Below are 22,212 nucleotides of genomic sequence, written 5' to 3'. Positions count from 1 at the left end.
AATATTTGGATAAATATTATCCAGTGTTGGTAAGAAATGACATGAGGTAGAAAGAAACGCAAACATTTCTGGTGAGAATGTAGAAGTGAGGTCTGGCTTACAGGTAATTTGGCAATATATGTTGAAAGCCTTTTACAATGTGTATGAAATTCCAGTTAAAAGATCAAATGTACCAGTTTTTCTCCATTTCATAAACCTCACTAAAATGATAGTAAAGGAAAGTAAAAAGGAGTAAATTAAAAAGGAAATTAAAAGCCCAGAGGATAAGACAACAGATGAGCAAAGTCAAAATATTTTGGACAGTGAAAATTTTATGGATGAATAATAATTGATTAGTTGTCAGCTTTCTCTGTTCTGCTCAGTGCCTGCAGGGGGAGAACTCAACAAGAAGTAAGAACTCCAGAAAGGAGCAGGAATTGACAATACCAGGTACCTCTGAAGGTAAGGATGAAGGTAAGACTGGAACAAGGGGTTGCTTGTGAATCTGTGGAAGAAGTAGTTTCGCCATTCCCTGTCCTGCCCCATGAATCAGGAGTTGCTCTTCTCCATTCCTGGCAACTGGCTGGAGGTTTACTTTCCAGAGAGTTTGGAACAAAGATGCTAAGTAGCTAGGTATAGCTGAGAGTAGCAACAGGGTGCTGGAGTGACAATAAAAGGATGAAGGGGAAGTCTGCACATTGATAGGTGAGTCCCAGCCTTTCAACCCACAGTCAGGGGCTTGGGTTATCCCTGTCTAGGGAAAACTGGCCAAGAGAAAAATCTGTCTATGCACACTGACACTTGGGGACTCCCTTACTCCACCATCTAGGTCTCTCTATGCAATTTACCTGGAGCCCACAGCACTTTTTAGTACTGCCAAGAAACACAAATAGATGGCCATGGAACAGTGGATATGTGAGAAAAGTCTCTAATGTGAAAATACAGAGAACAAAACAAATGGAAAGAAAAGAGTTCAGAAAAAAAAAAGAGACGACGAAAAACTATCATTAATATACTTCATGTGCCTTTTCTCAGGAAGCTACTGGAACTGCACCAAACTAAATACCTTACCCATACAGTTTCTCTGCTGTGCGATCTCTCTTATTGCAATAAGCCCAAAAATGCAACTTGTTGGATTACAGGTTTGTCCCCAGAGGCTTCGACCAATTGGTTTAGGACAGTAGTAAGCAAATATCAAAGACAGCATTCCCCTAAGAGGAATGTGCTAGCTAGTAAACAAGTCTTGGGCTAGAGAGAGTGGCCAACTCAAATCCTGGAGGAAAGCATCCTCCATGTAAGGCCCCAAGATTCCCACAGGTAAACATCAACCAAATGGGAGTTTGTGGTAAAGATTTTTCAAACACTGAAGAAAAAGAAAGATGACAGATAGATAGATAGACAGATAGATATAGATAGATAGATAGATAGATAGATATAGATAGATAATTTATCGACAAAAGGATAGAGAAATCACTCTAATTAAACGAACTCACCTTCAGATTTTCTTTGCTGCTCCTTCAGAAAGTGAGGAACATCTTCTCTGGCTACAGATGTGGAGATGTTTGGTTCTAAGCAAGGTCTTGGCAACAAAAAGCCCACATTTGCATCACAGAGCTCCTTGGAACTTTCCTCCTTCTTCTTACCCATGGTCAGAGTCTTTGTCCGGAAGTCCACCATGTGAATTTCATTTGGAAGAGAAACAGAATGTGCTTGTGCCCTTTCTTGATTCACTGGGGTTATCTGACTAGAAGGGAGGAGAACATGGTTTCATTCAAAACTCATTCCCTGTATCTTCTGGATCTCCACTTCTCAGTCTAGACTGAGATCACCAGAAAGCTCAGAGAACTATTTCCAAATGATGCTGCTGAGTGGAAGAGCTGTATTCTTCAAAGAACAAGACCTCTCCACCCTCCTATTCACTCCCCACCTCGTCTGCCTTCTGCACTCTACACTTTAGTTTCCCCAGCCCCTATTTCCTTAGAGAAATCAGGTGGGCAAAGTGTAGGCGTAGATGATGCACTCTTTTACTTCTCCAAATGCTTTAACCAGCTCAGTACTTCTCAAACTATCTTTGGTAAAGGACCATTTTTAAAATTTTCCAGTCCATTGTGGAATGAAACTGTTGTGAAACTTCTGTAATAAAAGTGAATTACTATAAGAATAAATCAAAAATAAAAAACATGAAAATAAACCCCAAGTTTTTCATTATCAGATCAGTAAATCTAAGATTACTTTGTCAAACTGTAATACAACTCTTTAAATGTTTACATTTTCAAGTTCTATCCTGACTTCATCATGGACTGGTAACAGAAGGACCACAGAATCACATTTTAAGTGGCACTGCCTCAGGGTCAGCAAACTATGACCCCTGGGCAAAATCTTTTTTTTTTTTTAATGAAATTTATTGTCAAATTGGTTTCCATATAACACCGAGTGCTCATCCCAACAGGTGCCCAAAATCTAGTCTTCAGTCTGTCTTTGTAGTTTTATTGGACCATACTCCTTTGTTTTCATATTGTCCATGATGACATTCAAGCTACAATCAGAGGGTTGCCTCATTGCAACAGAAACAATATGGTCCACAAAACCTAAAACTGGTATTATCTGGCTCCTGCCACAAAAATATTTATTACAACCTCTGCTTGAGAGTGTTTTTTGGGAGGTGAATTACTAAAAATGGAGGTTATCACACAAGTATCACTTCATACTTAAATTTCAATCTAACCTTTCAAAGTATATTCCTTACTTGTGTTCTTGTAAATCTTCTCGGCTTATTTCTTGGGGATAACTGACATCTCTTGGAAAAGTAACAATAATCTCAAAACCTATAGAAACACATGACAATAATAAAAAATAAGAAAGTAATGAATTCCAGTGGCAACTGGGAACTAAGTATTTTATTCCTGGTTAGTTAGCTAATCTATTTTTAATAATTACAGAATGTGGAATAGAATAGAGAGCCCATAAATAACCCACAATTATACAGTCAACTAATCTATGACAAAGGAGGCAAGAATATGCAATGGGAAAAAGACAGTCTCTTCAACTGGGATGTGTTGGGAAAACTGGACAGCTACATGCAAAAGAATGAAACTGGACCACTTTCTTACACCATACACAAAAATGAGCTCAACATGGATTAAGGACCTAAATGTGAAACCTGAAAACATAAAAATCCTAGAAGAGAGCACAGGCAGTAATTTCTCTGACATCAGCTGTAACAACATTTTTCTACATGTCTCCTGAGGCAAAGGAAACAAAAACAAACTATTGAGACTGCACCAAAACAAAAAGCTTCTGACAAGCAAAGGAAACAACAAAACTAAAAGACAAGCTAGAGAATAGGCGAAGATATGTGCAAATGACATATCTGATAAAAGGTTAGTATCCAAAATATATAAAGAACTTATAAAACTCAACATCTAAAAGCAAATAATCCAATTTAAAAAATGACAGAAGAGTTGGGGTGCCTGGGTGGCTCAGTTGGTTAAGCATCCGACTTCAGCTCAGATCATGATCTCGCAGTTCGTGAGTTCAAGCCCCGCGTCAGGCTCTGTGCTGATGGCTCAGAGCCTGGAACCTGTTTCAGATTCTGTGTCTCCCTCTCTCTCTGACCCTCCCCCGTTCATGCTCTGTCTCTCTCTGTCTCAAAAATAAATAAACGTTAAAAAAATAAAAAAAAAGAATTGACATTAAAAAAAAAATGACAGAAGACATGAGTAGACATTTCTCCAAAGAAGAAATACAAATGGCTAACAGACACATGAAGAGATGCTCAACCTCACTGATCATGAGGCAAAGGCAAATCAAAACCACAATGAGATATCACCTCACACCCGTCACAATGGTTACAAGCCAAAAACCCATGGAACAACAAGTGTTAGGGAGGATGTAAAGGAAATGAACCCTCCTGCACTGTTGGTGGGAATGCAAAGTGGTGCAGCCTCTGTGAAAAACAGTACAGAGGTTCCTCAAAAAAATTAAAAATAGAACTACCCTACAATCCAATAATCACACTACTGCATATTTACCCAAAGACTACAAAAACACTAATTCAAAAAAACATATGCACCCCTATGTTTATTGCAGCATTATTTATCATAGCCAAATTATGGAAGCAACCTATGTGTCCATTGATAGATGAATGGATAAAGAAGATGTGGTATATATACACAATGAAACTCGGCCATAAAAAAAATGACATCTTCCCATTTGCAACAACATGGATGAATCTAGAGAGAATAATGCAAAGTGAGTCTGAGAAAGACAAATACCATATGATTTCACTCACATGTGGAATTTAAGGGAAAAAAATGAACAAAGGGAAAAAGACACAAACCAAAAAAACAGACTTTTAACTATAGTTATTCAAACTGATGGTTACCAGAGGGGGTGGGGTGGGGAGGGTGAGTGAAATAGGTGATCGGGATTAAGAGTACACTCATCATGATAAACACTGAGTAATATATAGAATTGTTGAATCACTATATTGTATACCTGAAACTAAAAAATAATAATAACAATAAAAATAATTACAGATTGGTATCAGAGTAATGCTGGCCTCACAGAATGAATTTAAAAGTTTTCCTTCCTTTTCCATTTTTTAGAATAGTTTGAGAAGAACAGGTATTAACTCTTCTTTAAATGTTTGACAGAATTCAAACCTATGAAGCCATCTGGTCCTACTCTGATTTGTTGGGAGTTTTTGATTACTGATTCAATTTTGTTGCTAGTTATCAGTCTGTTCAAGTTTTCTATTTCTTCCTGCTTCAGTTTTAGGAGGTTATATGTTTCTAGGAATGTATCCATTTCTTCCAGGTGTCCAATTTGTTGGCATATAGTTTTTCATAATATTCTCTTATAACTGTTTGTATTTCTGTGGTGTTTGTTTTATTTCTCCTCTCTCATTTGTGCTTCTTTTTTGGGGTCCTTTCCCTTTTCTGTTTGATAAGTCTAGCTAGAAGTTTATCAATTTTATTGATATCCTCAAATAACCAGCTCCTGGTTTCACTGAAAATACTAATTCAAGGGTATACATGCACCCCGATGTTTATAGCAACATCATCTACAATAGCTGAATTATGGAAACAGATCGAGTGTCCATCAACTGATGAATGGATAAAGAAGATGTGGGGTATAAATTACTAAAATGTATTGTAACTTTACAAATTAAGAATAATTTTTAGGCCATTAACTAGTCTTAGGGGAATGTTATTGGAATTGAATCAATGTGCTATAAAATGCAAATAGCAATGTCAGAGACTTAAGACTGATGACTCAAAAAAAGTACAATATATGTTCTGTCAATGCCTTTTTGTTTAACCATTTTGTCTAACTATTTTATTTTAAATACTATATTCTGTGGATACAGGGCAGACACATTAATCAGGTGATATTGCTTTATTCGGCTCTGTAGATGTTGTTGATCAGTAATTAATTTCTGTTGTGAAGAATTTGTTAACAAATCCTGAATTTATGTCTGATGGAGAAAAATAAACACTGACCATATTTTTATACTTAAAAAAAAGATGTGGTATTTATATATATACAATGGAATATTAGCCATAAAAAATGAAATCTAGGGGCACCTGGATGGCTTGGTTGGGTGTCTGACTTCGGCTCAGGTCATGATACCATGGTCTGTGGGTTTGAGCCCCACATCAAGCTCTGTGCTGACAGCTTGGAGCCTGGAGCCTACTTCAGATTCTGTGTCTCCCTCTCTCTCTGCCCCTCCCCTGCTTTTGTGCATGCTCTCTCTCTCAAAAATAAATAAACATTAAGCAATTTTTAATTAAAAAAAATGAAATAGTGCCATTTGCGATGACATGGATGGGTCTGGAGAGAATAATGTTAAATGAATCAGAGAAAGACAATTTCACTCATATGTGGAACTTAAGAAACAAAACAAATGAACAAAGGGAAAAAAAGAGAGAGAGAGAGGAAAACCAAGAAACAGACTCTTAAGTATAGAGAACAAACTGATGGGGAAGGTGGGTGGAAGGATGGGTGAAATAGGTGAAACGGATTAAGAGCACACTTATCATGATGAGCATTGAGTAATGTATAGAATTTGAATCACTATATTGCACACCTGGAACTAATATTATTTGTATGTTAACTAACTGGAATTTAAGTAAAAACTTTAAAAAATTACAGGGACATTAACCAGGGACTGAGTTTCAGCCATCTTTATATTTTTCCTATCTAGCATATGACGGGTCCTGAATCAATGCTTGCTTAAAGAGCAAAAAAAAAAAATATGTAACAAAACTTTCCAGATATAAAATAAAGTTTTATGGCAAGCAATGTTTTCTCCTTAGATGGAGAAAACAGGCCCTCCTGTAAAGTGTAACTAATGACACCTACTTCACAGGACCATTGTGAGATTTAAATGAAATCATTTATGTTGCCCCATGGGAACTTGCTTGTTATATGAATTTTGGTCAACTCCTTTCTGATTCCATGGAATGATTCCCACTATAACCCTTAAGCCAGACGGTTCCAGCTTGTAGCATCAATGCTTGCTTATAACGTGCTAAATTTACATTTAAAAAAACTAGTGGGAAACATGCCACTTTTAAGATTTGTTCATCTATTCATGTTTTTCCATTCAACAAACTTTTATTAAGTATATGCCAAGCCCAACTCTTTGTGCTGAAGATACAGAAATAAACAAGGTGCTACTGTGACCTTAGTAAAGACAATAAATAAGAAAGCAAAGAGCATTTCAATGTAAACATTGTGATAGAAGTGTACAAATGGTGTTGTGGGAACACAGAGGTGTATGCTTTCCAAACAACCCAGTGCTTGTCCCAGTGTTCAGTCCTGTCTATGTATTTCTGAAGGCCATTTAGGGCATCTCCCTATGTCTAGGGGGGCTATGGTTTTAAATAACCCCACTGATGGCATGCTAGGGAAGAAGTAGAGCAGAGAAGATAAAAGGGTATGAATCAGACAGATCTGGATCTACATCCCTCCTCTGTTTTTTATGGGTGATCTTGGGAAAGTTACTAAATAATCTAGCTTTGGTTTTCTTGATGTTTCTCAAATATGACAACATGATCGGATGTTCTCTGCTATTATAAAATAGCAGGGATCACATCTCCAAAAATGAGGTTTCCTTGGAATGGCCAATATATTTTTAAAATTTTTTCAAAGATGCTACCACCACGCTATTCAGCGACACAAAATAAGATGTTTGGAATTACAGAGCTGGAAAGAACTTAGAGATCATCTGATCCAAGCCCTTCATTTTATAGACAAAGAAACTGATAACCATGAGGTTGTGTGACATCATCAAGGCTGCTCTCATACTTGAAAGGAAGATGGATGTCTTTTATAATATTTTTGTAGCCATCTTCAAGTGCAAAATCCTAGCTGACATGTTAAAGTAAGAAAAACATACAGCATACATTCCTAATAACTAAACTGTCAGTGAAAAGGATAGTCTATAAAAAGGCTAGCTGCAGTTAGTACTTTGCTGTGAAAGTTGGAAAACTGTGTGCAGCATATTCATGTGAACACATTCTTAAAAATGACTGTACTTTTACAATTACTGAGAACTAATAAACCTAGAATGTTTTTTTAAGCAAATTTAATGTGTTCAATAGTTTGTTAATTGGTTGATTTCTTTTTCAAACCAAGGAACAAAAGATACAATAAGCAAGTATAAGAAATACCTGCCCTTGTGGAAATTGTTCAAAGTTAATGGCCCCATCCTAGGGGTGCCTGGGTGTCTCAGTCAGTTGAGCATCCAACTCTTGATTTTGGCTCAGGTCATGATCTCAGGGTCGTGGGATCAAGCCCTGTGTTAGGCTCTGAAGTGAGCATGGAGCCTTCTTAAGACTCTTTCTCTCTCTCTGTCCCTCTTCCCTGGTCATGCTCTCTCCTTCTAAAATTAAAAAAAAAAAATTAAAAAAAAAAAGCTAATGGCCTCATCCTAATCGTTGGGTCATAAATGGAGGGCAGAAAGGTTATAGGATGTATGGACTCTGAAATCGACTGGGAACATACAAATGTTCTCCATTTTGTCTCTTCATTGAGCATGAATGGTCATGGGAGCCTCTGAACCTACCAGGTTCCAGAACCACCAGGAAAGATGATGCATTGTCACATGTAAAAATAAAACACTTGTTCTTGAGTGCATCTTTCCACATAAGAAGAGGTAAAGTAACCCCATCAGAAAATGTTACAGTAGAAAGAAACTAAGAGGCAGCATTTAAATATAGCCAGAAACAATTTCACAGAAGAGGTGAAAATGATATTCAAAGTGGGAAAACGATCATTAATTCGTTAATGTTAAGCCATTATTAAAATGAAAACTGAAAATTGTCCCAGTCTAATTCATTCAATGAAGAAAAATTATTGCCTCCAGAAGAGTCTTACTCTCCTGTGTTTTCTGCTTATTGTGTTTAAAATATTTTTAAATACCCTCTCCACATTTTTATAATTTCCTAAATAGTGACTCTCGACACAGGTTTTTTAAACATTTATTTATTTTTGAGAGCGAGACAGAGACAGAGCATGAGTAGGGGAGGGGCAGAAAGAGAGGGAGACACAGATTCCGAAGCAGGCTCCTGGCTCTAAGCTATCAGAACAAAGCTCAATGTCGGGCTCAACCCCATGAACTGCGAGATCATGACGTGAGCCGAAGTTGGCTGCTTAACTGACTAAACCACCCAGACCCTCCTCTATTATCTTTTAAAACCTTCTTCATTGCTAACTCAAACAGAGTAAATTCTGTTATCTGCAGTTAAGAATCCTGATGGATACGCACTGCATTAAAAAATTCTTTTAAGCCCAGTAATTTTAGTATATAGGTTCTTATCCATTTATGAAAAGAGTAACTTTACATGCTCAATGCAGTCTACAACGTTTGCATCTGATCATCGTTCTAGGAAAACAGCTGAGTGAGGAGTGCTAGAAGATTTTTACACTAAGGAAAAGGATGAAGGATTTTTAGGGGGCCATAAATTGTATTTTACAAATTATCATCTATAAAAGCCTATAATTAAGCCAATGCGTACAGCAGGAATACTTAGTTGTTAAAGTCCGTGGGTGTGATCCAAACATTATATATATGTTATTGATGCTCCCTTTTGAATAGAATACAGTGAACAGAGATAAATTAAACAAATGTGTATGTCTGCAACAGAATAGATACTCATATGGCATATACATAAAGTTTTTATAAAGTGTGCAAGCATTTAAACATTAACAACTTCAAGTACGTTAGAAACGTGTAAACGGGGTTTAAAGAGATTTATTGATACTTAAGATGAATACAGTGCACAATAGTGCCCCAGATGTTTTTATTTCACACTTGTGACTTAAGAATAACTAATAAAGACTATGAACTATGAGAAGAAAATTAAACAGACACATAATTGTTTCTTTCCAGTTTGTATCCCAAGTTATTAAAGCTCAAATTTTAGGCAAGAGCTTAGTGGAGATGCTACATAAATGCTATGGCTCCTATACGAAAACCTTCAATTATAAAACATTATAAATCATGTAAAAAGAATTAACAGCAAGTCATCTCCAAACTGAGTAGAATAAAGAAATTATTTAACCTCTTGGAAGGTGCTTCGGACACAACTGTTCCTAGAACTCTGCTCTGAAATGTCTGAAAGTCAAAGTCAGACCACGAGGAGTGTTTGGAAGGAGGCCACGATTTTTAAATTTTAATTAGATGTTTCAGGTTTCGTGGTGTTAATTATTTCAAATGTTACTAAATTATTCTCTGCTCTTGGCCTGGAGAAAGGAGATTCCAAGTGAGTTTGAGAGAGGCAGGAACTTCCCAGGAGAGGGCAGCATCACATAAGGCGACCAAGGAGACGGTGGCTCGGACAGCAAAGCAGCCTTCGGGGAGGTTGACGGGGTTGCGGAAGAAAAGACATCCGAGAGGACAACCTCCCCGGGGTTTAGAAATGGAAGTCAGAAAACTGCCAGAGAGAAATTGGAACAGTGCTAACAAACATTTAATTTATGAAGTTTAGGGACGCCTGGGTGGATCAGTCGGTTAAGCATCCAACTTTGGCTCAGGTCATGATCTCGCAGTTTGTAGCAGCTCAGAGCCTGGAGCCTGCTTCAGATTCTGTGTCTCCCTCTCTTTCTGACACTCCCCACTCACGGTCTCTCTATCTCTCTCTCAAAAACAAATATTTTAAACAATTTTTTTAAATGAATAAAAAGAAGTTTATAGGTGAGTAGATGACAGATCATTGTGATTGCTGTCGAGACTATTTTCTGAGGGGAGAATCTGCAAATACCTTGTGGTCTGTTAAATACAAAGGCTCTTAAGGATATGACAGGATAACATATTTGGAATGGGTGTTGTTCTGGAAAAATTCCAGACTTATATACTCATAGAATAAAGGACTGAGACTTGGGGCTTTAGTGCCTTGTTCAGTCTCCCATCTTTCCCTGAAGAAAGGAGCTTTGGGATAACAGCTGATGGAGAAATGCTTGATTCTGGAAGAGAACAGATCCCTGGAGCTGATAGAAGATTCTGAGAGGCAATAAACGGAGGGAAAGATGTTGTCAGAGAAAAAGGAAAGAGGCAGAGAATGGCTGGCTGAGCTGGAGCAGGGTGGAATCAAGAGAGACACATAAGAGAGATAGCCATTTGGGCCAGCAAGTTGCCAAGACGTGCTGATTGAGATAAGAACCAAAGGATAGGATGATGAGTGGGTCCTCTTTCCCTTGTGCTGTTTTCAAGGTTCTGCACCAAGCACTACTGAAATTGGGGTGGTGGCAGGAATCCAAATAATCAATGTTAACTTTGTGAACGCATCAAGGACAGAAGCCAGATACCTTCTGTCCTGGGTTGCCAATCTTGTCCATCACCACTTGGATCCCCTCCTTCACTAAGCAATATGGAATGACTGCAATCCTCGTCTTGGTCAAACTCCTGCAGTATCAGGAAAGAGTAACTCAGTTATTCAACATACTACTTTGCTGACAAAGTGAATATCGATTTTCCTAAGCTAAAGTTTCATACCATGGATTCCTTTTAAATTAGAGAAAGTATTTAGAACTAAAATAATGGGAAAAGTATCTGCTCCTGGAGCACCAGGCCCAGACAGATGTGGACATGATTAATTGTATAACTGAAAACAAAGATCAAAGCTAAAACCACATAGACATATAGAAATTCAGTATTTTACACTTTTTTATCATGTCAGTGTCCAGGCTGCTAAGCTGCCACAAATTCCATCTGGGTGGGTAACTGGAGAGAATCCTTTGGCCACAGCAGTGAAAAACCCCAAATGAACGTGGTCTTTTCCATAATGCCTCCCTGGGGCATCATTCACAATTGGTGAGGATGGAAATCCCTGCCCCATATGGAAGCTACAGATATAACTCTGGACTGAAAGGAGGCAGCAAGGCTTATTAAAGTTTTCACTATGACATCTTTCTGATCTAATCATGGCACATAACCTCTCAAGGAAGGAAAAACTTCCTTTTTATCCTCTAGAAAATAATCATTATGCTTAAAAAACATGGTAGAAAACCAACCTGATTTATGAAAAGTACTGCTCTCTAAATAAGTGTTTTCTTATTAGAATTCATTGTTGTTGACAGGTTCCTTCATTAGAAGTTGTTGCCGCTGGTGATTTTGCCCTATTTAATGTATCAAACAGCGACAGATGCAAATAGTAGTTAAAATACCCCATCATAATCCAGAAGTTACAATTAGCTCTCTGGTTTCTATGATCTGTTATCTATTACCACTATTTAAGAGAACTGTTGGATAAAGTCTTTGCCCTAGGCTCAGATGCCTGTCACACAGGTGGGAAGTCTATCATTCTGATATTTCATTCATTCATTCCCAATCAAGCTTGGGAAGTTTTCCACTTTGTTCATTTTAATTATCACAGAAAACAATCAAAATAAAATCCTTTATTTACGCGGCCATTAAAATATTTTAGGTATTCAGGGGCACCTGGGTGGCTCAATCTGTTAAGCGTCTGACTTTGGCTCAGGTCATGATTTCACAGTTCATGAGTTTGAGCTCCGCGTCAGGCTCTGTGCTGACGGCTCAGAGCCTGGAGCCTGTTTCTGATTCTGTGTATCCCTCTCTCTCAGCCCCTCCCTTGCTCATGCTCTGTCTCTCTCTCTCTCTCTCAAAAATAAATAAACATTAAAAAAATTTAAAAAAAATTTTAGGTATTCAACTGTAATAACTTTATAGTCCTACCTTTTACATAGCAGCAGTACCTGCTTTTTAAAACTTTTTTTTTTTTTTTTCTAAGTAGGCTCCATGCCTAGTGCGGAGCCCAAAGTGAGATGTGAACTCATGACTGAGATGAAGATCAAGAGTCTGATGCCACTTTTTAAGCCACCCAGGTGCCCCTTTTAAAAGCATTTTATTAGGTTCCTGGGTGGCTCAGTCAGTTGAATGTCTGACTCTTGACAGACAGAGCCTGCTTAAGATTCTCTCTCCCAATCTCTCTCTCTCTCTCTCTCTCTCTCTCTCTCCCCCTCTGCCCCTCTTCCCCACTTGCACTCTCTCTCTCTTAAAAAAAAATTTTTTTTTGTAATAAAGCATTTTCTATCTCCTGGCAAAGGAGGTGCCCTGTCTCAGACCATCCTGGTTGTCAGTGGCAAAAAAGAGATGGGGGCTGGTTCACCCTAATACTAATACTAGACTGTTGTGAATTTCACTGCTTGCTCTTTTCTGCATTTCAAAAATTCTGTCACTGTGTGGCAAATTTCTTCTCCTCTCCATGCAATTACAATGGTTGGGGGGGGTGTTCTCTTTTTAGATTATATAGAAATACAAAAAAGCATTTTTAAAATGCACTAGAGTGGTGCCTGGGTGGCTCAGTCGGTTGGGCGTCCAAGATCAAGCCCTGTGTCTGGCTCTGTGCTGACAGCATGGAGCCTGCTTGGGATTCTCTCTCTCCCTCTGTCTCTGTCTCTTTCCCAATAGTGCTCGCTCTCTCTCTCGCTCTCTCTCTCTCAAAATAAATAAATAAAAATTTTTAAATGCAGTAGGAAAAAATCTGTCATCCTACAAATAAAAAAGCAAACACGATTAACATAGAAATAATATTTCATCTTTTTCCTAAGTATTTAAAAATACAGTTGCATCACATCTTATTTTGTCCAGCCTTTTCACTTAAGGCAAGTACAAATTACATAGCAATTTACTAAGTAAACATCATTTTAATGTAATTATAAATTCTTTCTCTCAACAAGTATCTATCAGAGGGTCACAACAATGTTTAGTAAACCCCATGAGTCTTACAATATAAGCCCCATAATGCTTATTAGTCAGTTTTTAATTCTTCATTATTACACATAGTGCTGTGGACACCCATGCAATTAATACCCAAATTTTTATTATTTCTTTAGAGTAGGTTTCTAGATAATGAATTATTGATCCAGAGAGTATGAACATTTTTAAGTTGTTTTACACATACTACTTTAAAAGTAAAGTTTCCACTTAATGCTTACACTCTACCAGCAGTTCATGAAGGTGTTTCACTACATCTTCTCCTCAATTTATCAATTATCATCACTTTTCATTTTTAGTACTGTAATTTATGGAAGTGGTCATCTTGTTGTTTGAATGTGCACATTGTGATCAGTAGAAAAGTTTGGAGACAGTTTCACATGTTTATTGACCACTGAATTTTTCCTTTTAATAGATATAGTCTTGTTCAGATCCTTAGTCTGGGAACACTCTTACGAGACCTCAAAATATATTCCTACCATTTCATATAATTACAGTGATTCAATTAAATTTTTATGATAAACTTTGGCAAACAGCAGCCTTCATGTGGCAGCGTTAATATATAACTGGGGGGTGTCTGGGTGGCTCAGTCAGTTAAGTGTCTGATTTTGGCTCAGGTTGTGATTTCACGGCTCATGAGTTCAAGCCCCGCATTGGGCTCTGTGCTGACAGCTGACAGTCTGGAGCCTCCCTCAGATTCTGCATCTCCCACTTTCTCTGCCCCTCACCCACTTGTGCTCTGTCTCTCTCAAAAATAAATAAACATTAAAAAATACACACACACACACACACACACACACACACACACACAACTGGCTCTCATGTCAGGTGTCTATGTTGATTAATGAGCTGTGATCAGTCTCAACTGCTCAGTTCATTTATTAGTTGGTCCTTTAGGAAAGTTGAAAGACACAGAGTGTGGGCGCACCTACCAACAAAAATCCATTTTGATGACTAGCATCTACACATGTAGGGTCAGACACTCCTCTATGCAACTTATATATATTAAATAATTTAATCCTCACACCAACTGAAGGTAGGAATTATTGTTTTCTTTTTACACATGAGGCCCAGAGAGGTTAGCCAGTGGCAAAGTCAGGATATACACCCAAACTCTGAAGTCTGGTTCCAGAGCTCTTAACCCCTCTGCTTTCTTGCAACCATGGAAAGTTCAAAACAAAGAATCTCAAAAAGAATCAGAAAGAAAAGAATCAATAACGGTAAGCAAAATTAAGAGAAAGGATACTGAAACCTAATTTATAAGTTTTGCATGGGAAAAAATAAAAGGTATGTGATACCTGCTAGTATCTGACAAAAATTTCTTCCATAGAATAAACTGAAAAACTGTAAACATCACACAAACCCAAAAGGATGTAGGGAATAATATATGTTTTGAAGGCTTATCATGGAAACGAAGACTCTAAAACAGAAACAGCTTTGGATTCTCTAATTTATTTTAGAATGCTAAATATGAAAGACTTTAAGATGTACTTGGGTGCCACAAGGACAACTGAAATAATGACACTCAGTCATGAGTGAAGAAGAGAAAATATTAGAATAGCACATCCCCAGTATAAATGGATTTCATAAGCCACTGACAATGATGCAGGAGGTGACAATAGACTAGAAAAAGTATAGCATTCTAATCAGCAAACAACAGAATCTCAAACATACAGAAAAGAGGCATAGAAATCATACATAATTAAATTTGGAAGGAAGAGTCTCTTTACATGAAAGGAGACTCAATTTCAAGTACTGTGATTGGGAGAGGCTGTAAAGTCTCACAGAGGCACTCCTACAATCAAGGCAGCTGCTTATATTTGTAAACTATGAAAACCTATTGCAGACCACCAAAAAGAAAAGCAAGCTTTCATTTAAAGAAAAGAAGTGAAGGATGACCTTGGGTTTTACAATTTAAACCTTAGAGAAAGCACTAGAGATGAAAAGACAAGTTCAATAGTCAGAGTCTATTTCTCCCTCAGAAATGAGTTCAAAGTTATTTCAACCATAATAACAAAAATATAGAGTGAGGTTCAACAAAAGTTTTTAAATTGCATGAAAAAATGTACTAATATAAAGGGATGTTCAGTCCTTTTACAAAAGAGAATTACTTAAATATGCCACAAAAAACGAAAAGCAAATGTGTTTTTGTTTAGCAATTTCTAATGCATAACAGTCACTTAAAAAAATTTTTTTAACATTTATTCACCTTTGAGAGACAGAGAGAGACAGAGTGTGAGCAGGGGAGGGACAAAGAAGGAGACACAAATCGGAAGCAGGCTCCAGGTTCTGAGCTGTCAGCACAGAGCCCAACGTGGGGTTCGAACCCATGAACTGTGAGATCATGACCTGAGCTGAAGTCGGATGCTTAACCGACTGAGCCACCCAGGCACCCCAGTCACTTTTTTTTTTTTAGTTTATTTGTTTATTTTGAGAGAGAGAGAGAGAGAGAGAGAGAGAGAAAGGATACGAGTGGGGGAGAGGCAGAGAGAGAGGAAGAGAGAAAGAATTCCAAGCAGGCTCTGTGTGTCAGCAAAGAGCCAGACTTGGGGCTCGATTTCAAGTACTGTGAGATCATGACCTGAGCCAAAACCAAGAGTCAGAAGCTTAATGGACTGAGCCACCCAGGAGTCACATGACGGTCACTTTAAAGACTGATCTCTAGGTATTTTATTTCAATTACTATGTAATATTAGTAACCAAAAACAACACAGCCTTTACGGTTGTGACAAAACCTGCTGCGTAGCAGGGTTTCTCAGCCTCACCACCTATGACATTTGGGGCTGGATAATTCGTCATTGCGGGGCTGTCCTGTGCCCTCTAGGATGTTTGGCAGCATCCCTGACCTCTACCCACTAGATGCCAGTAGCACCTCCACCCAGCTGTAACACCAAAAATGTCTCCTAATGTTGCCAAATGTCCCCTGGGGACTCTCTGTTGAGAACAAGTGTACTAAAGCAACTGTGGTTTGGTTTTTGGTTTTAGCCTGTTTAAAAAAGTTGTAAAAGAAAAATATTCAAACAGTATGAAATATGCTATTGTTTAATATTAAAAAATAGTAATAATAGTATTAAAAATAAACATTTCCATTTTACCCCATCCCATCTCATGCCCGAGAGGAGTCTTTTTTTTTTTAATTTTTTAAATGTTTATTTATTTTTGAGAGAAAGAGAGAGACAGAGAATGAGCAGGGGAAGGGCAGGGAGAGGGAGACATAGATTCTGAAGCAGGCTCCAGGCTCTGAATCCTCAGCACAGGATTCAACACAGGGCTCGAACTCATGAACTGTGAGATCATGACCTGAGCAGAAACCAAGAGTTGGACGCCCAACCAACTGAGCCACCCAGGCGCCCCAGAAAGAGAATCTTGAGCAGGCTCCATGCCCAGCACAGAGCTCAGATGTGGGGCTCAATCTCACAACCATGAGATCATGACCTAAGCCAAAATCAAGAGCACGATGCTTGACGCTTAATCAATTGAGCCTCCCAGATGCCCCACCATTACTTTCAATTTAAGTGTAGCATACTTTCAGAAAGTGCATAGATTCATGAATGTTTATAAACTGAACATAATTGTGAAGCCAGGACCCAGATCAAGTAAAAGAATTCTTAGACATGATGTAAGAATTAAGACCCATAAAAAATAGATAAATTGGTTTTCATCAAAATGAAAAGCTTTGGGGGGTGCCTGGGTGGCTCAGTCAGTTGAGCATTCTGCTCTTGATTTAAGCTCAGGTCATGATCTCACAGTTCATGAGATCAAGGCCAGTGCTGGGCACTGTGCTATCAGCATGGAGCCTGCTTGGGATTCTCTCTCTCCTCTCTCTGCCTCTCTCTTGCATGTGCTCTCTCTAACTAACTAACGAACCAACTAACTAAATAAGAAAAACTTCTATTCAGTGAAAGACCTGTTACAAAGGTGAAAATAACAACCCAGTTCTTCTATTGACTAGTAGAAAATATTTGCAAATGACATATCCAGAATATATAAGAGATTTTTTAAACCCAACAGTAAGAAAACAAGCAATCCAATCAGAAAATAGATTAAAAATTTGAACAATTCATGCTGATGGGGAATAAACCCATAGAAAAATGATGTTCAACATCAGTCATTAGGGAAATGGAAATTAAAACCACAATGAGATACCACCATACTTCTACTAAAATGGTTAAAATAAAAAATACTGACACTGCCAAATGATGGCCAGGATACAGAGATACTGGATCTCTCTTCATTGCTGATGGGAATATAAAATGATAGAGCCACTCTGGAAAACTGTTTGGCAGTTTTTAAAAGGGTTAAACATACATTTGCCATATGATTCAGTATTTGGATTCCTGGACATGTATCCTAGAGAAATGAAAATGTATGTTTATATAGAAATCTGTACACAATTGCTCATAGTAGCTTTGTATATAATAGCCCAGAACTGGAAACAACCCTAAATGTCTCTCAACAGGTGAATAGTTAAGTAAACTGTAAACACCTGTGCCATAGAATACTCCTTAGCAATGCAAAAAAACTTGATACAACTTGGATCTATCTCAAAAGGATTATGCTGAGTAGAAAAACCAATCTCAAAAGCTTATACATATGAGAATTCCTTTTATATGACATTCTCAAAATGACAAAATTATGGAGATGGGTAACAGATCAGTGGTTGCCAGGCGTTAAGGATGGAGGAGGGTGTGGCTATTAAGAGGGCAGTAGGAAGGGATTCCCTTGGGGTGACAGAACAACTTTGTATCTTGACTGTGGTGATTCAAGGGATAAATGTCGAAGAACAGTACACTCAGGCACATGCGCAAACAGAAAAAACAATGCATGCAAATACTAGTGAAATCCCAGCAAGGTCTGTAGCTTAGTTAATTATAATGTGTCAGTGTCAATTTCCCAGTTTTGACAACCTGCTAGAGTTACGATAATAGTTCCCTTTTGGGGAAGCTGGTGAAGGTTACACAGGACTTCTATGTACTATTTTTATAGGTTCCTGTGAATCTGTAATTATTTCAAAATAAAAAAGGTTTTTTAAATTAAATTTTTGTTTTTTCTTTGTTGTTTTGGGATGATTTTTGGAAGGAGAAAAGGACTCAAAAATATTTACCATCTCCAAAAGTCCTCATTATTTATTATATTATAGTCCACACCTCATTAACTTTGTAAAATAAATAATTTGTGGCCATATTGTTTTCTTACCAACAAAATATAGAGCAGCGATACTTTTACCTGTCTGGGCTGTGTTAATTTTTGTAAAAATTCAAAAGGTACAAATGAATACACAGCACAGAGTCATCTCCAATTTTCTCCCTATAGGCAACAATTGTTACCATGTTACCAGTTTGTTGTATATCTTGGGTATTGGCCCACAGTTTTCTATGGATTACACTGTTTGTTACTAGTACGGTTACTGTAGTGTGAGGGACTTCATGTGGAGTCATTCATCATGGTGGGAGGCCGGGGGTGACCAGGGCCAAGAGGAGGCACCTTCTTTGTGGTACCCTGTGATGGATTTGACATGATCAGATGAGTGATCGTCTCCTTTTCCACATGAACACACATAAACACAAGCTGCATTTTATTATTTAGTACCGGCTCAACTGCAACAATATTCTGTGGTATTAGATACATACACGCAAAACGCAGGAGACTCTGAGCTGACTAGCTAATTACAGCTCTGAGATTAAACTTGTGGAGCACTGCCTTATTAATTTTGCTTTTAATTACCTTATGATTACATTTAGAAATAAATTGTGATATATGATTGCTGTAAAATATTCAAGCAACACACATGAGGTAGTAGATGGAGTAGGTTATCCATTTTTTGTTAGTTTCTTTTTTTATATAAGTTTATATATTTATTTTGAGAGAGAAAGTGAGCAGGGAAAGGGCAGAGAGAGAGGAAGAGAGAGAGGGAATCCCAAGCAGGCTCCTCACCGTCAGTGCAGAGCCCAACACAGGGCTCAAACTTGCGTGACCTGAGCCGAAACCAAAAGTCCAACACTTAAGAGATTGAGCCACCCAGGTGCCCCTTGTTGTTAGTTTCTTTAAAGAGAACATCTTACCTCACTGCTGCTGATACTTTGCAAGATTATATTTTGGTTTGTAGTAACTGTCATCCTATCAGTTGGAGAAGAGTTAGTATCATGACAAATATCAAGCAATGATTCAGCATGTCTTTCTGCCAAAAGAAACAGAATAATGTGTTTTGATAAGACTTATCTCCATCAATTTCGTCAGAAGATCTAGCTCTGTGTTCTAAGACTGGTTCCATTCTGTCAAAGATTTTCCTAAAATAGTGGTCTGGGATCCTGATGAAGCTTTAGGCAATACTTTTCACAGGGAAGGATGTGAGTGAGGATAACAAGAGTCCACAGAATGGATGTGTTTTTGTTTTTGTTTTTAAGTTGGGCAAAGCTGCCAAGTGAAACCCCTAACAATGGGCTGGAAATTACATTTGCTCTATAGTTACCAAAGACATGGCACATTTTCTGTGTAGCAGAAGTCACATTAAATTGGCAGAGTTCTGAGCACCCATGAACTCCCAGTTAGTTCCCACGGGACAATGCTCTCTCATATCATCCCCCTCCTGCTATCGTGACTTCTTCAAAATAAGCATGGGCTCTTCGATGAAAACGTCTTTCTCTTCCAATGGCTTTTCCGTTTATTTTGTAACTGATACAAAATTGCACAAGATTATCTCTACTCAGATCGTCCATTTCTTCACCATATTTCCTCTCTGCAATCTATTTCCTGCCTCTATCTCATCACTGAAACTTCTCACTTCCTTGCCACATCTGCTTTGTAATCTCTTTTCCAATTTGACATTGTTTCCCTCTCCTTGCTTCTTGTAACTTTCTCCCCATCCCCTCCTCTCTCTCTCAGCACCCTGAGTCCCTGTGTACATACCACCATCTAACTGTGGGTACACCTCCTTGGCGTGACCCCTTGCAGTTCTCCCACCATCCTCAATCCGCCAGGGATCTTACCTACTCCAGGTCCTCACAGTCTCTTTTTTGTAGTGAACTCCCAAACTAACATATCAACCCACCCCTTCCCACAGGCCTGCCCAACAGAAAATCGCTACTTGCAAGTCCCAAGGTTCCATCCAAATGCAATGCTTTAGAACCCATTGCCTTCTATATCCTCACCAAACCAGAGTGGTCTTCTATTTTATTGATTGCATTTCCATCTCCCCACTTCCCAGGGCTGAAACTTTGGAATCATATTTAACTCAACTCTCTCAACTTTTGTCTCTCTCAGCTTTACATCACTAAGTTATGTGAATTCTTCTTTCACAATAGCTCTTAGGCTCACCACACTCAGCACCTGTCAGGTACACTCCCACACGAAGCCCAGGACTCTTCCTGGTTCCTGTCACCACACACAGGCACTTCTATAGTTTCTTAATAGAGCTCCCTGCCATGAGTCTCTTCCTTTGAATCCATTCTTCACAATAACATCAGCTTAAATTTCCTAAAACATGGTTTTCATCATTCCCTGGCTTAAAATTCTTTAGTGACTCTGTTTTATTGGGGGGAAAAAAACCCTTCATTTAATAGTATTCAATGGACCCAGTTTCTTTATGTATTTAATTTCTAGTCTCTTATTTGCCCCTATGATAAGTGAGGCTCATTTACAGCATGATGCCTCTGCTCCACAAAATTAAATCCCACTGTTTTTCGAGGACCAGATTGAATCTTACCGCTTTCATGAAACCTTCCTGGGAACAGCCTTGTTCCCTGCCTAGAAGTTTTGAATAAAAGCCAATCAGACCATAAAGTCAAGCAGCTTTCACAAGGTCACATGTTGCTCAGTGGTACTTTCTTTCTTTCACTTTTCTCTGTGGATGTTTCTGTCTTTTTTTTTCCACCTATATCAAACCGCCTCTCTTGTTCTCTTCCTTCCAAATCTTAGCCAGCATTTAAGGAACATGGTAAGTCCCTTCTCCTCTTTCAAGCTCACAACAAGCACTTTCTCTACTGACTTATGTGATGTGCCCCTTACCCTATGGAACACTTTCAGGAGTTTGGACAATGTTTTAGATTTCTTTACAACTCTTAAGGGTACCTAGCCTTGGACCTTGTATATAGTCACTGATCAATAGTTGTTGGCTTGATTTCTTTAAATGAATCCATCAAACACATGTAGAAGAAAGAGTTCTAATAAGGCTTTTATAGTTGGGGAGCTTTTGAAAGTGGAATAGAAGTATTTACCTGGTTTTGGCATAGAGTTCATTAGAATGTCCAATAACTGCTGTTTCCTAAAACTATGTATTTGCGACACATAATGTATTGCTGATTTTCCACTAAAATCACAGAGTTTAGGATCTCTAGGAAGAAGAGAATTAACATAAAATTATTTAGTTAAATCTATTGAAAAATATGAGAAGAAAAACATTGACATCAAATAAACAAAAGTAATCATGTGCTTTGGGGCTGACAAGAATGATTTTAAAGGGTATGGGAGAGAAAGTGATAATTTTTCAAGATTTTAAATTAAAGGAATATTCTGTATATCTTATTCCCACTCCATCCTAAAAGTATTCCAATATTTGCAGAAAATGTCAAACTTTGGATAAAACTTTTCATAATTCTTTAATGATGAGTAAATCAAGTAAGGATCAAAACATCTTGATAAGCTGTTGTCTTATTACAAATAGCTGACTTGCTTAGCTTTTTCTTTCCAATGAGTTAAGCTTGCTTTCTTGATAGTTTTTTTTTTTTTTCTAATGCTAGCAGCTAGCCTTTTTGCCAGTCAAAACTGTAGAATAGAATAGAATCTCTCTTGAAAAGTAAGCTGGGGGCACCTGGGTGGCTCAGTCGTTAAGAGTCCAACTTCGGCTCAGGTCATGATCTCGCAGTTCATGTGTTTGAGCCCCGCATTGGGCTCTGTGCTGACAGCTCAGGGCCTGGAGTCTGCTTCAGATTCTGTGTCTCCCTCTCTCTCTGCCCCTCCCCTACTCACGCTCTCTCTCTCTCTCTCTCAAAAAT

At 38.1% G+C, this 22,212-nt stretch overlaps 1 protein-coding gene across 1 annotated transcript in view; it reads right to left on the bottom strand.

Annotated features, from left to right (window-relative positions):
- Positions 1 to 22,212, bottom strand: part of MAP3K19 (mitogen-activated protein kinase kinase kinase 19) — a 40,625-nt gene that overhangs the window by 16,754 nt on the left and 1,659 nt on the right. The window contains exons 2-6 of the mRNA XM_047085349.1: positions 21,436 to 21,551; positions 19,285 to 19,400; positions 10,795 to 10,891; positions 2,726 to 2,804; positions 1,473 to 1,723 (exon numbers count right to left, since the gene is read on the bottom strand). Coding sequence (XP_046941305.1) covers positions 1,473 to 1,723; positions 2,726 to 2,804; positions 10,795 to 10,891; positions 19,285 to 19,400; positions 21,436 to 21,551 — 659 coding nt within the window. The remainder of the gene's footprint in view (positions 1 to 1,472; positions 1,724 to 2,725; positions 2,805 to 10,794; positions 10,892 to 19,284; positions 19,401 to 21,435; positions 21,552 to 22,212) is intronic.

Source organism: Lynx rufus, unplaced genomic scaffold (genome assembly GCF_022079265.1).
Source record: "Lynx rufus isolate CCGP_SWC_20201006 ecotype Redwood Valley unplaced genomic scaffold, mLynRuf1.p SCAF_2, whole genome shotgun sequence".
NCBI classification, from domain to species: Eukaryota; Metazoa; Chordata; class Mammalia; order Carnivora; family Felidae; genus Lynx; species Lynx rufus.
This window is presented reverse-complemented; position numbering and strand designations above follow the sequence as displayed.